General features: G+C 40.9%; 2 protein-coding genes across 6 annotated transcripts in view; both read right to left on the bottom strand.

Annotated features, from left to right (window-relative positions):
- Positions 1-2267: 2267 nt before the first annotated feature.
- Positions 2268-2994, bottom strand: LOC108145786. 2 transcript variants are annotated; one of them, XM_017271356.1, is made up of 4 exons: positions 2896-2994; positions 2661-2840; positions 2566-2602; positions 2268-2417 (listed from the first exon to the last, which is right to left on the bottom strand). In XM_017271356.1, the coding sequence occupies exons 2-4, from the start codon at positions 2826-2828 to the stop codon at positions 2362-2364; spliced, it is 261 nt and encodes an 86-aa protein (XP_017126845.1). In that variant the 5' UTR covers positions 2829-2840; positions 2896-2994; the 3' UTR covers positions 2268-2361. The 2 variants fall into 2 exon arrangements, with proteins under 2 accessions (XP_017126845.1, XP_017126844.1); XM_017271355.2 differs by having other exon boundaries at positions 2892-2977.
- A 1725-nt stretch (positions 2995-4719) lies between these two features.
- Positions 4720-12539, bottom strand: part of LOC108145644 (titin) — an 81457-nt gene continuing 73637 nt past the window's right edge. For all 4 annotated transcript variants that reach the window (XM_041708200.1, XM_041708202.1, XM_041708203.1 and 1 more), the window contains 10 exons: positions 12258-12509; positions 11176-12144; positions 9430-11097; positions 9221-9362; positions 7619-8634; positions 7253-7558; positions 6918-7022; positions 6660-6854; positions 6295-6597; positions 4720-5656 (listed from right to left, as the gene is read on the bottom strand). In XM_041708200.1, coding sequence (XP_041564134.1) covers positions 5466-5656; positions 6295-6597; positions 6660-6854; positions 6918-7022; positions 7253-7558; positions 7619-8634; positions 9221-9362; positions 9430-11097; positions 11176-12144; positions 12258-12509 — 5147 coding nt within the window. In that variant the 3' untranslated portion in view covers positions 4720-5465. The remainder of the gene's footprint in view (positions 5657-6294; positions 6598-6659; positions 6855-6917; positions 7023-7252; positions 7559-7618; positions 8635-9220; positions 9363-9429; positions 11098-11175; positions 12145-12257; positions 12510-12539) is intronic.

Below are 12539 nucleotides of genomic sequence, written 5' to 3'. Positions count from 1 at the left end.
CAAAAACATAACAAAGTTGTCTGCGGATAAATGCAAATGGTTTTTGGTTTTTAGGTTCTTTGCCTCTAGCTGAACTTTTACGACGGCATTACAAAGTCATAAAACATCCGACTTTTCTTCAGCTAGCACCTAGATTGGCGGGCGTAAGCAAGAACGTTTAACGCTGCGTACAAAATGATGAAATCAAAATTACAAATAAGGCTTAGGTTTCAAGCGATTTCTGCCATTAAGCCATAATATTTTCCCAAACTGACATTTGACAGAGAGTGTTTTCTAATAAATTATAACACAGTTTTGTGGTGTTTGCTAATAGCTGGAAAGTCAACGAAACTAATGCTGTTGACAAAGGAAAGATGGGGAAAACAGATTTCATACCCCAATCGCATTACGTATACGCCACGTTAAGCTCATTTTGGCAGAATGGCAATTGACTTTAATTACTCGCCTCCAAAAAGTCATGCAGACTTTTGGGTGGTTGTGTGGGTGTGTGTGTGTGTTTGCTTAGCACACGATGTCATCAGATGTGTGAAGGAAACATCAGGAGGTGGACATGGGAGTTAAAGAGGAAGGAACTTTCATTAGTTTTTGGTCTTCGCAACTGCCATGCCAGAAGCCACTAAAAGTCTTTACATAGCAACACCACCATCCCTACTCCTTCCTACAAATGAAATTTAATTTTCAGCACTCTTGATTTTTAAAAGGACAGAGGAAAAAGAGTGCAATGAAATTTGCTGTTAATTTGTACAGAAATGTCTCTATTTAATTTTAAATTACTTTTCTGGTAAATGTTATGAATTGCCTCATAGTGTGGCCACCAAAAGTGGTAAATGCATGTGGGGTGTGGAAAAATTGCCATGTTCTTGCTTGCGGATGCTTTCAATGCTATGCATTTAATGGGAAGGAAGCGGCTGAATGGACAGGGTACGCTGCATATCTGGCTGTGAGACGAATCAGGTCCACAGAAAGAAATGTTGATTTATGGTTTTTCTTGAGTTTAAATAAAGAACTTTTGGGCAATTATTAACAATTATTAATTATAGCATAACGTTTGAATATATTTTATCACACTTGCACTACCTCAGTAGTAAAGGGCGACTTAGTAGGAAATTAAATAAGTAGTTATTTAAATAATAATTATACAAAAAGTATAACTTTTTAAGCCCTGATAGTAAATAAATATAAAAAGCTTTACAAAATAAAATTGAAGAATTGGATATATAAATACTTTTGTCCGTTCAAAGGTTAATAAATGCCTAAAGGGTCTATTAAAATCCTTAAATATTAAATATCTTTAATACAGTAAATGAACATTTGTATTTATTAAACAATATTAAAATATCACTAGTTATTTTTTAGTATTGTACGAAGGTTAATAAATGGATCCCTTAAATAATTATATAAACTGTCTTTAGTTAAATCAATTCTTTAATTTTTTTGTTGTGCAGTAAGGTGGTGGTGAATAAAACCAACTGCTGCTGTGGGATGCGTGTGCAATCTGGCAATAAATATTTTATATTTACAATATGCTGCTCTGTTGGGAGCCTGCAGCAAAAGTCGGGCATATTGATTCCTTTTGAACGTTTCGTTTCGCAAATAGTTGGGGCGGAGAAAAAAAAAGCTCAAATTGTATTGTTATTTAAATCGTTAAAATTCGCCAGCTGAATTTTTAATGGTCGTGCAGTAGATCCAAATTGAATTTTAGTTTGGTATGTGAGGCCCTATCCTCTGGGCACCGTAATTCTTTACCGCTTATGGCATGTGTGTTCCTTAAATGTTTGCTCACTTTACTCAACGGAAATCGGTTGATGCTTCTGCACAGCCGCACCGGAAGTTGTCTGTTTTTTATTTTATATCTTTTATGACGCTGCATTTTGTGGCATGTATGGCCCTGGCTTTATTGCTGCTGCCCACTCCTTGGTCAGGGCAATTACATATATATATATATATATACGGCTGCTTCGGCCTGGCTATTCGGGGACTGAACTGAACCATGTTGCGCATCGTAAATGAGGGTGGATGTTTTAACACGGCTAATATCTGGCCAAGCGACTCATTGGTGGTTATAGCCATTGCATAATAAACATGTCCTGTAATTAAGACTTTATGGCGTTTTTTTTGTTAAATTGAACTGTATAGTTCAGTAGAATGATCTTTATTGCAAAAAAAAAAACGTTTGAAATGGGCTATATTCTTTGTGACTATCTAAATAAGTTGTATTACATTAATAAGAACATAATTGACCAGGTCCATGTATCATCAAAAATATATTTTACAACTACAATAACCAGTTTTATTTAATAACAGTCGGGAAAATATTTACATTATTGCGAAATATATCAAAGCTGTACACACGATGTTCACTCAAGCCATACCCATATATATCAAGCCCTCAAGGAGTCTTCTTCGCCTTTTCACCTCTTTGAGTATTTAAGAAAAAATAAAATAAATACACATTTAGTTAAGCACATAATTACCATCACAGGATTTGAACAAGCACGATTGGCTCTAATGGGGCATTTTTCTTGGCCTAATTTCGCTTGCGGTAGGTGGATCTATTCTGCTTACCTGCCTGTTTTTTGATATTTACTCCTCTGGGTTTAACCTGCACAACGAGAGATGTAAATAGTATGGCTTAAGACAAACCAATCACAAAAATTCACCTCAAAGAGCTGTTTTTGATAGGGCAATAGCTTTCCCCACGCATTTTCCGCTGACCTCTGGATTTCGTCTTCGTCCATATCACCACGATCCTTTTTAAAACTCCTCAAAAATTTTGCAAAGGCTTTGGACTCCGTTTCAGAAAAAGGCTTCGCAGTGGTTGCTCCCATATTTTTGATTACCTATAGATGTTGAAAATTAGTCTCACTCTAAAAAATAAGATTTTCACAAACTTTCTTTAAAAATATTTAACAAATTGATCGAAAATTTTGGATTGCGAACTGTGTTACAATTTGTACGTTAATATATCGATGTGCATCTGGAACTGACTGTATAATCTATGCCTGCCTATTTTTGCGAATTACAAATTTATTTATCTGCTTATTCAGCTTGTGTATGTGCTTTATTACATGAAGTCATATTCCAGGCCGCAGGCTTACAATTTGATAATTAAATTTATTTGGATGGCAAACAAACAACTTTGTTGTTCTTCCCCCTCACCCAGTCATCCTTATTATTTTGGGAAGTAATTAAGCAAACTTTCTACTGTCTTTTCGTACGTCTTTGGATTTTGTTTTTATTCCTAGGCCATCACGTTTGACGAGCCTTGACATGGCCAACGAAGAAAGTAAAAGAATAGGGGAAATGGTGAAGGCAAAGAAAAACCAGAATGGTCCTCAATTTTCTACGTGCACACCATAAAGTTGATGTGTAATTTGTTTTTATATGCATTCAACACAACTTGCCAAATTCTATTACAAGTTTACAATTGGATTACTACGACGGCGGAGAGCTTTCCGACTTCTTACTCGTCTTCACCTTAATAAACCATAACTAATTCGGGTCGCACAAGCAGAAGTATCTACTTGTGTGCTGAAAATTTCGCAAAATGCTTGCGGAAGACGCCTTTAAAGCGTCGAAAGCAGCTTAGCTGCTTTCAATTTTGCACAATAACAACGTCAGAAAAATTGAGCGTAGAACGACGGGGACAAGAAAGGAAAAAGAGCAAACAAGCAAATGAAATTTCCGTTTTGAGGAGCCTGCCTTCCCGATCGTTTAGTGTATCAATAACTGAATAACAGGCTAAGAAGGCTCCGCCCTGAGTGTGTTTGGCTGCTTTGTTTGCTCCTGCAATTTGAAGTGCCGGAAATATGCTTTATCTTTATGGGATTGCTGCGCCATAGACAATTCTGGGCAAAAAGTTGACTCAAATTATTGCGTCTAGCCGCATGGAGAGGAGATAATACCTTTTGATTAGTGGCAACCGCAAAAACTTTAATTAAATTCGCACACAATTCTCTGCTGGAAAGTTTATGCAGCATTTGCCATGTCACCAGATAAGTTTCCACCATCGCCGCCTGGACACTACACACGCATGCAGCTTTTGTTTTTCACTCCACAGACCTTGGCTTTAAGTTTTACACTTCGGACTAACCGTTACGGAGAAAACTTTTACACAAAAGTTATATGCAGAGTTCGGGAGGCGAAATCAAATGAATTAATTAGTAGACTTCGGGTGAAGCCAAAAAGCATCCACTAACCCAAAAAAAAAAAACACTTGAATCTGTAATTCATTGAAAATTCATCGTTTAGTTTATTTTGCTTATTTATTTGGCTTTGATAACTCTGGGCATTGTTAAAGCGTAGGGGTCACAGTTGATTTATTATCACTTTCTGCCTAAAGTTTTTGAATTGTGACTACATTTTTTGGTTACTTTTGGATATGTTAAACTTTTCTTATTCAACTTATTGAATTTATTGCTATATCTTAAAAAAAAAGTGTTCGCAAAGAACCCATTTAAATAATAAATAAATATATTTTTAAGACGTTATAAAACATGATTTAAAATTAATTTAGTTATAATAAAAATATGGTAACTTACCTGCCTTAAAAAAGATAGTTTCAAATATCTATAGGGTAATTGTTCCAGTTTATTAGCACCAAATAAATATGTATTTAAATATAAAATATAGATTTTGTAATTGTTCTAATAATTTAATAATACCATACCTGTAGTTAAACACCCCTTGTGGCTGTATCTCAGTAAAAATTCATTGTTATTATTTATTTTATTTATTTATTTACTTCTGGTAACTTTAAAGACACACGAGTATAACCTCTCTCATATTCCTATGCCATAAATTTCAACCAGAGCGAATTCAGGACAAAGGCAACGGCTGCCAGCGACTCGCAACACTCCCCAGAAATAACTCATATCGAATTGCACCATTTGTTGTTTTGTCTCCCGAGAGACGATATTGAGTTACGCTGGCTGGGATTGGGATTGTGATGGTATTTTGAGGGCTGCGGCTCGTTGGCTCCCATTGCCCGATGCCGATGGACCGCCACTTGGTGGCATTTTCATTCTCTGTTTCATTTTTTGTTGCTTCGTTTGACGCTTTCGATTTTGATAGATTTATCACAGCTTACAAAAATAAGGCGAAAGTAAAACAATATTGTAAAACCAAAAAAAAAGGAACTCTATGCAAATGAAAAATCTAAAATTATGTCCATTAATTGGATGATGTAATGGCCATCCAGAACATCGAGCCATGCCCACGCACCCGAGCATTAAGTTTATTCTTCGCTCGCACTCTTTGATCGGGCGTCGTGGGCATCGCTAACAATGGGATGCGATTAACATTACACCATCCTTACATCGTCATCTCTACTAAAGTACAAAAAGCTAGAAAATCAAACAGGGAGTTACACCCCATTTGTTTTTGTTTTATATAAAATACAATTGAAATAGTATATGCTTAACCTACGACTAAAGTGTTTCTTATTTCGTTGTCGTTTTTACCGACTATTTGGAGCTCTTCTTCTTTTTGCTCTTGGGCAAATCCGCCCACAGCCTAAAGAAGTACTCATCGCGTTGAAGCAGCCTGCCGCGAGCATACGAATGAATATCAGCATCCATGTTGTGGTCACGCAGCCACGAGGAGGTGTTGCACGAACTCATCTCCGTTCGCGGCTCGTCCGGCAGGCTCTCATGACCTGGATTGAATAAGAATGAAATTAATATAAGTTTTGACCAATTGCGTTACATCCTACTTCCTTTTATAGGAAATAATTTTTTCTAAAGTGAAATTGAGAACTTGCAAAGTTTGTGGCTATTAAATTACTTGCCTAAACTGCCATTCATATTTATTTATATATATTTATATATAAATATATATTTATGTACATGTCAACAATGCCATACTATTTTCATTACGGAAAGTAGCTTTCATTAACAGAAAAAAATTGAATGAAATTTTAAAATGGTTTTGCATTAAAATGAATTTCATTAACATTAAAAAGATATGTTTTTTAGCCATGCCTACATATTTATTTCCTTTCAAAGGAAATGACTCTTTCTAAAGTGAAATTAAGAACTAGCAGGGCTTTGACTATTTTATAACTTCCCTGCACTGCTATTAAATTTTCATTACGGAACGTAGTTATGAGTTATTATTTGAAGAAATTAACTTAATGAATTTTTAAAAAGCCAATACATTAAAATGAATCATTTTTAAAGACATTCCCATAAAGTTTAAAATAAAAAATGCTACATAAAATATTGTACAAGGATTGACAGTGTCTCTATCTTATTTTGCTACACCCCGTGATACTAGTAAGCTTTAAAAACTCACCAGCAGTCATGACCTTGTATGGCTCCTCCGATTCCAGAGGTTCACTTAGACCAATCTCGTTCTTCGCGAATATGCGAATCATGTACTCGTGGTTCTCCTGCAGATCTCTGATCTGGAATTTCTGGACGCCAGCTGGCACACGACCCACCTCGATCCACATGGTCTTCTTCATGTCCCTAATAGCAATGTGGTAGCCGAGCAGAGGCGCACCTCCATCTGACTCGGGTATACCCCATTCGAATATGTGGGCATTGGCGGCAAGAACGCGCGCCTCCAGTGGAGCGGTCGGTGGTGAGGGTACGGCTATAATAATATCGAAATTAGTAAATGATATTTATCAAAGCTAACTCGTCATTTAAACTCACTGGCATGTGTCTTGAGCGATATGCTCTCGGTGACGGCTGGTGCACCTAATCCAACCTCATTCTCCGCAGACACACGGAACCAGTACTCGCACTTCTCCTTCAGGTTGTCAATCGTGTAGTGCAGCTGGTGGGCGTCCAGTGTAATGACCTTTGTCCAGGTGGTAGATGTTGAGGAACGTTTCTCCACGCAGTAGCCTGTACGAAACACAAAAGTATAATGATTCCCTATATTTATTGATAAATCGATGTATATCTTACCTGTGATTTCTGATCCACCATTGCGGGCAGGCACCTCCCAATCCAAAGTGACACTTCGACTGGTGACATCCGGTGCCCTCAGGTTCTGAGGTGGCGACGGCGGCGCTGGATGTTGAACAATCAAAAAAACAATTAGTATCCACAGCACAACAAAGCACATACAACTTTAAAAGGATGTTTTTATTTCTCTCACGTACCTAGAACTTCATTTTCATTAGCTGTTGTCAATTGTGGTTAGATTTGCGCATTTTTAAGCATTAGTGGCGTAATAAAAAAAGCAATATGCGAAAGCAATAAGCAATTGTGTGTACTAGCAAAATCGCTTGAAAACTTACTTATCTTGCGGCCCACAACAATCTTTTCCGTGGTCTCGAACGCCTCGCTGGTGCCAACCTCATTTCTTGCATAGATGCGGAACAGGTAGCCCTTGTTTCTAACCACCTTTTCGACATGGATGTTGGTGACAGTGCCTAGGGTTACGCCTACCGATCTATAGGTGGTTTCAGTCTCTTCCCTTATTTCCACAATGTACTCTAAAATCTTAGAGCCGCCATCGTTCTCCGATGGTTCCCAGGCCAAGTTGAAGGACGTATCGTTCATGCCCGAAACAGTGGTTGGACCACGTGGGGGCGATGGTTTTTCTGTGAATTGCACAAATGGATTAACAGTATTCCTACTGTCCCTATCTACTAGCCACTTACCGAATTTCTTTGTTATGGTCACAGGGTCACTTTCCGTTGGCTCAGACTCGCCAATGGGATTAGCGGCTACTACACGGAACATGTATTGCGCATTCATAGATAGTTTTTGAACCGCATACGATTTGATGTCTTTGTCAAAGTCAGAAACCTTCATCCAGACATTGTTCTGGACGTCGCACTTCTCCAACGTATACTTGTTAATCTCCAGACCGCCATCATCAATGGGCGGTGTCCACTCCAGGGTGATAGAGTCCTTCTTTATGTCCTTGATCTCCAGGGACTGAGGTCTGCTGGGCTTGTCGATCACTTGAACCGTGCACTCCACATACGTAGAGCCGGATTCATTGGTGGCCGTAACCTTGTACCTGCCGGATTGTTCGCGGGTGACCTTCTTTACCGTATAGGTGGAAGTAATCTCTGTGGTCTCGATGGTGACCGTCTTTGTGGTCTTCTGCTCAACCGTCTCCTTGTGCCAAGTCACAGTGGGTTGTGGATAGCCGCGAACCGTCGCTGGAATGGTGAGAGTGCTGCCCGTGCGCAGTTTCTGAGTCAAATACTTGTCCTCCACCTCGAGGACGGGCTTTTGCTGCAGTTTCAGGCGGCACGAGGTCTCCACGGAGCCCTTCTCATTGGTCGCCACGCAAGTGTAGGTAGCTTCAGTCTCAATGTTTGTCTTTTCAATAATGTATTTGGCCACACGGTTCTCATAGCGTAAGCTGCTTGATTCGAACACCTGGCCGTTCTTCTTCCACGTCACCTTTGGCTCTGGAATGCCGCCAAACACGCAGGACAGGGTCACTTCCTTGTCCAGTTCGCTGACCACATCCTGCAGTGGTTCCCGCACGCTGGGTGCCTCGGTCTCGACCTTGGGCACCAGGCGGATGGGTGGCGACAGCGGCGAGGGTGGTGAAGGTCCCACCTCGTTTACAGCTATCGATCGGAATACGTATTCCGTGTCGATCTTGAGTTTGCTAATGGTGTACGTTGTGTCCTTGATTTTTCTAATTTCAGTCCATCTGCGGATAAGTAATAATATTTATTAAGTTTTTGCATACTTCAAATGGTATTTTAGTTTAACATTAAAACAATTTAGAGCTGCTCTTTAATAATTATTAGGACGTTAGCCAGTCAAACATTACGTTAATTGTATTAAGGAAACAAAGATTGGTCATAAAAGTAAATTATAGCTATGAAAAGAATAATAATATAAGTTTCCACACATATAAAGTCAAAACAATTTATACAAGTAAAATAATACTGTATTTAATTGGCTCATTGTTTATTATATGAAAAACTGTATTTGAATTCGTTAAATACCTAAAATGTCTTAACACAAGATTGATTTGGAAACAACAAAAAAATCAAAAACTATGAAAACAAATTATAACACTTTCGAAATAGTACTAAAAATAAGTTTCTTTATAGTCAAAAGAACAAAAACCAACAAAATAATTTTATTCAACATTTTTAGTTACATTAAAAACTTTGTTAAAATCCTTAAAATCCTAAAAAACACCTAGCCAATGTTTATTTAAGGAACTGCATAAAAATCTTACAAAACATTAAAACTAAAATCCCAACTGCGCTGTTTCTTGTACTTACTTTTCTTCCTTAACATCGTGATATTCCAGAATGTACTCGATTATTTCTGACTTGCCATCGTCCTCCGGCGCCTTCCAGTAAAGCGTAATGGAGTCGTGCATTATCTCCAGAGGTTGGGGAGTGCCAGGTGCCGTCGGTTTGCCTAAGTTGATTTGATTAGGGTCTTCAGTTCCGCAACAATTACCATGGATATAAGCTGGGCTACTTACGCATTATGACCAAATGTAGGCTGGCCTCCGCTTCGCCAACCGGGTTGACGAGCTTGACGGTGTACTCTCCCTCATCATCGTCGACGACCTTTTTGATGGTTAGCGTGGCCGACTGCTCATCGATGGCTGGGATTGTGCGCTTTGACTTGGGTATGACAACCTTGCGCGTGGTCCAAACGGCCTCGGGCGTTGGTACGCCTGTGTACTTGACAGTGAAGGTGGCATCATCGTTCTCCTTAACTTTAATGGTCTGATCCTTGTCGGAGGTAATGACGGGTGGCAGTTTGAGCTCCTCGACGCACAGCTTAGTACTGCTGGTGACGTTCTCGGCCACGCAGCTGATCTCACCGGCATCGTCGTCGCTAGCATCGTGGATAACCAGTCGTCTGACAGTGCCCTCGACAAAGACCTCGTGCTTCTTGTTGGGCTTAATGGGTTTGCCCTTCTTGCACCAGGTCACCTCGACATCGGGCTGAGACAGCTGCACGGTAAACTCGGCATCTGTGGTCTTGGTGGCCAGAGTGACATCCGGCAAGCGAATGACAAAGTCAACAAGTGGCTCCTCTACCGTCAGTTTGCCCTTTGACGTTTTGTCGCCCACCTGGACGGAGTATTCGCCCATATCTTCGGGCTTGGCCTTGACAATGCGCAGCGATTGCTTCTTGCCATCGATGGCCAGCTGAACGCGCTCATCGAACACAATCTCCTTGCCGTTCTTGAACCATTTGACCAGGGCGTCACCCTTGCTGAGTTCAATCTCGAAAATGGCATTCTCACCCTTGGTCACGGAAACGTCCTTTAGCGGCTCAACAATCTCTGGCGGCAGCTCGATTACGACCAGCTCACAACTGCACTCTTGACCCTCGATCTTGCATGTGTACTGACCTTCATCATGGATAGTGGTATCGCGAATAACCAGGCGACGTGCTTTGCCATCCTTGATGAACTCGACGTTCTTGTTTTCTGGCGTGATCTTCTCGCCATCCTTGTACCAGGTAACCTCAGTGGACTCGGTGGTAAGTTCTACATCTAAAATGGCGGTATCCTTTTCGGTTACCTCGTAGTCCTCCAGCACCTTGATAAAATCGGGCTTACGCTGCAGAACCTCGACAGTGGATTGAGTTTCTTGCTTTTTGACCTTGCATGTATAGGTACCAGAGTCACGTAGATTCGTGTTTCTGATCACCAGCTTATGCGTTTTACCATCCTCAACCACAACCCGATGATCCATGCCGCTGAGTTCCTTTCCATTGAAGAACCACTTGGTCGTGACCACGTGAGAGGTCTCGCATTCCAGGGTTAGAGATTGCACCTCCTCAATGGTGATGGTCTTCTTCAGTTTCTTAGTGAAGGTCACTTCATCCACCTCGACAATCACACGGGCACCATGCGAAGTTTTGCCAATTGGATTACTGGCAATGCACTTGTAGTCACCAGAATCGGTTTCTGGATTGGCATCCTTGATGATAAGCTCAATATTTTCGCCATCATAAACCTGCTGGATGCGTTCGCTGGGGAACAATGGAGTGTTGTTAAACAGCCATTGGACCTCGGGCACGGGATTTCCGGAAACCTTGGCTGGCAAATGAATCTCGCCCTTTTGCGGTACATTTTGTTCCTCGAAGCGTTCCACGAAGAGTGGTGGTTCGGCGTTGCCGCTTGTGGGTTCTAAATTTAAATATAAAATAGTTAGTGGCTTTTTAAACAAACATTTTTATTTACTTGAACATGAAACATAGAACCTACCTTCAATTGTTAGATTTGCAGTAGTCTCTACACTACCCAAGGGATTAACAGCCTTGACCGTGTATTCACCCTTCTCAGACTTCTTGGGTGTGATCAGTGTTAGGGAATGCAAGTCCTTATCGGACTTGGCATTCTTAACGGGCTTGCCATCCTTGTACCAGGTTACCTTAGGTGGTGGATTACCAACAATCTGTGTGGAAAGTACCACACTCTCGCCTTCGCGTATGACCATGTTGCGTAAGGGTTCCAAAATTTGCGGGGCCTCCTTGTCGGTGGTTCGCACCTTTAGGGTAATGGGCAGACGCGCCTCGCCTTCGCGATTCGTGGCTATCACCTCGTAAATGCCTTCCTGCGATTTTTTCACCTTGGTGATGTGCACCACACTGCAATACATATGCATGTCTGATTCCGTGACGATGCGAACGTTCTTGATTTCCTCCTCGTCAATGTCCACGCCGTTAAAGGTCCAGACAATATCCGGTTCTGGTACGGCCACCAGACGGCACTCCAGAATCACGTTCGTATTTTCGTCCACATACTGAGCCTTTGGCTTTTTGGAGAATGTCGGTGGAATGCCCTCCAAAATATCAGCCAGCGACGATTCACGCGACATGCTTCGGCGTGAGAGGGCTGTGGCATCGGAGCCGTGATCAGAAAGTGGACTCTCCACAATCAGTTCAGTTGTGCTGGATGTAAATCCTGCTGCATTTTTTGCCACAACTGTGAACTGACCAGCATCCTCGGGGAACACCTCACGAATGATCAATGTGGCGACATTGTCGTCATCGTAGAACATTTGGAAGTCCTGTGAGGGCTTGATAATGGCAGTTTCGCGGAACCAGGCGATCTGTGGTCGCGGATTGCCCTCGACCTTGCACTCAAACTGTACCGTGTAGCCGTCAGGAGTATGAATCGGCTGCAGTTTCTCAATGAATCTGGGAGCAACGGGCTTGTCTTCCGGTCCAGGACCTTAATAGTTCACAATCACAACAGAACATTTAATAATTTTTTAATAACCAAACGTGGACAGCGACTTCAAAGTGTTATTACAAAAGAAAACATTTTTAAAAAGGCATACTTACGTTCGAACACAGGCAGCTTATCGATTTTCTCGTGCAATTTGTTTTGCACATACTGCGCATATTCCTCGGGCTCCATCAGATATTGAGCTGGGACCCAGCCTTCCTCTTCTGTGATACTCTTCTTGACATACCACCACTCAGAGCTGTGACGTCCAATGACAGTTACCTTCTCACCCTCAACAAGGTTTATGGCCTCGTCGTTATCGGCAATGTAATTGCAGATCGAATACATTACGTTGACATTTTCGGATTCTAAAATTTACAAACAAAGTGTAAGCTAAC

This window comes from Drosophila elegans, unplaced genomic scaffold (genome assembly GCF_018152505.1).
Source record: "Drosophila elegans isolate 14027-0461.03 unplaced genomic scaffold, ASM1815250v1 contig_208, whole genome shotgun sequence".
Classification (NCBI taxonomy): domain Eukaryota; kingdom Metazoa; phylum Arthropoda; class Insecta; order Diptera; family Drosophilidae; genus Drosophila; species Drosophila elegans.
This window is presented reverse-complemented; position numbering and strand designations above follow the sequence as displayed.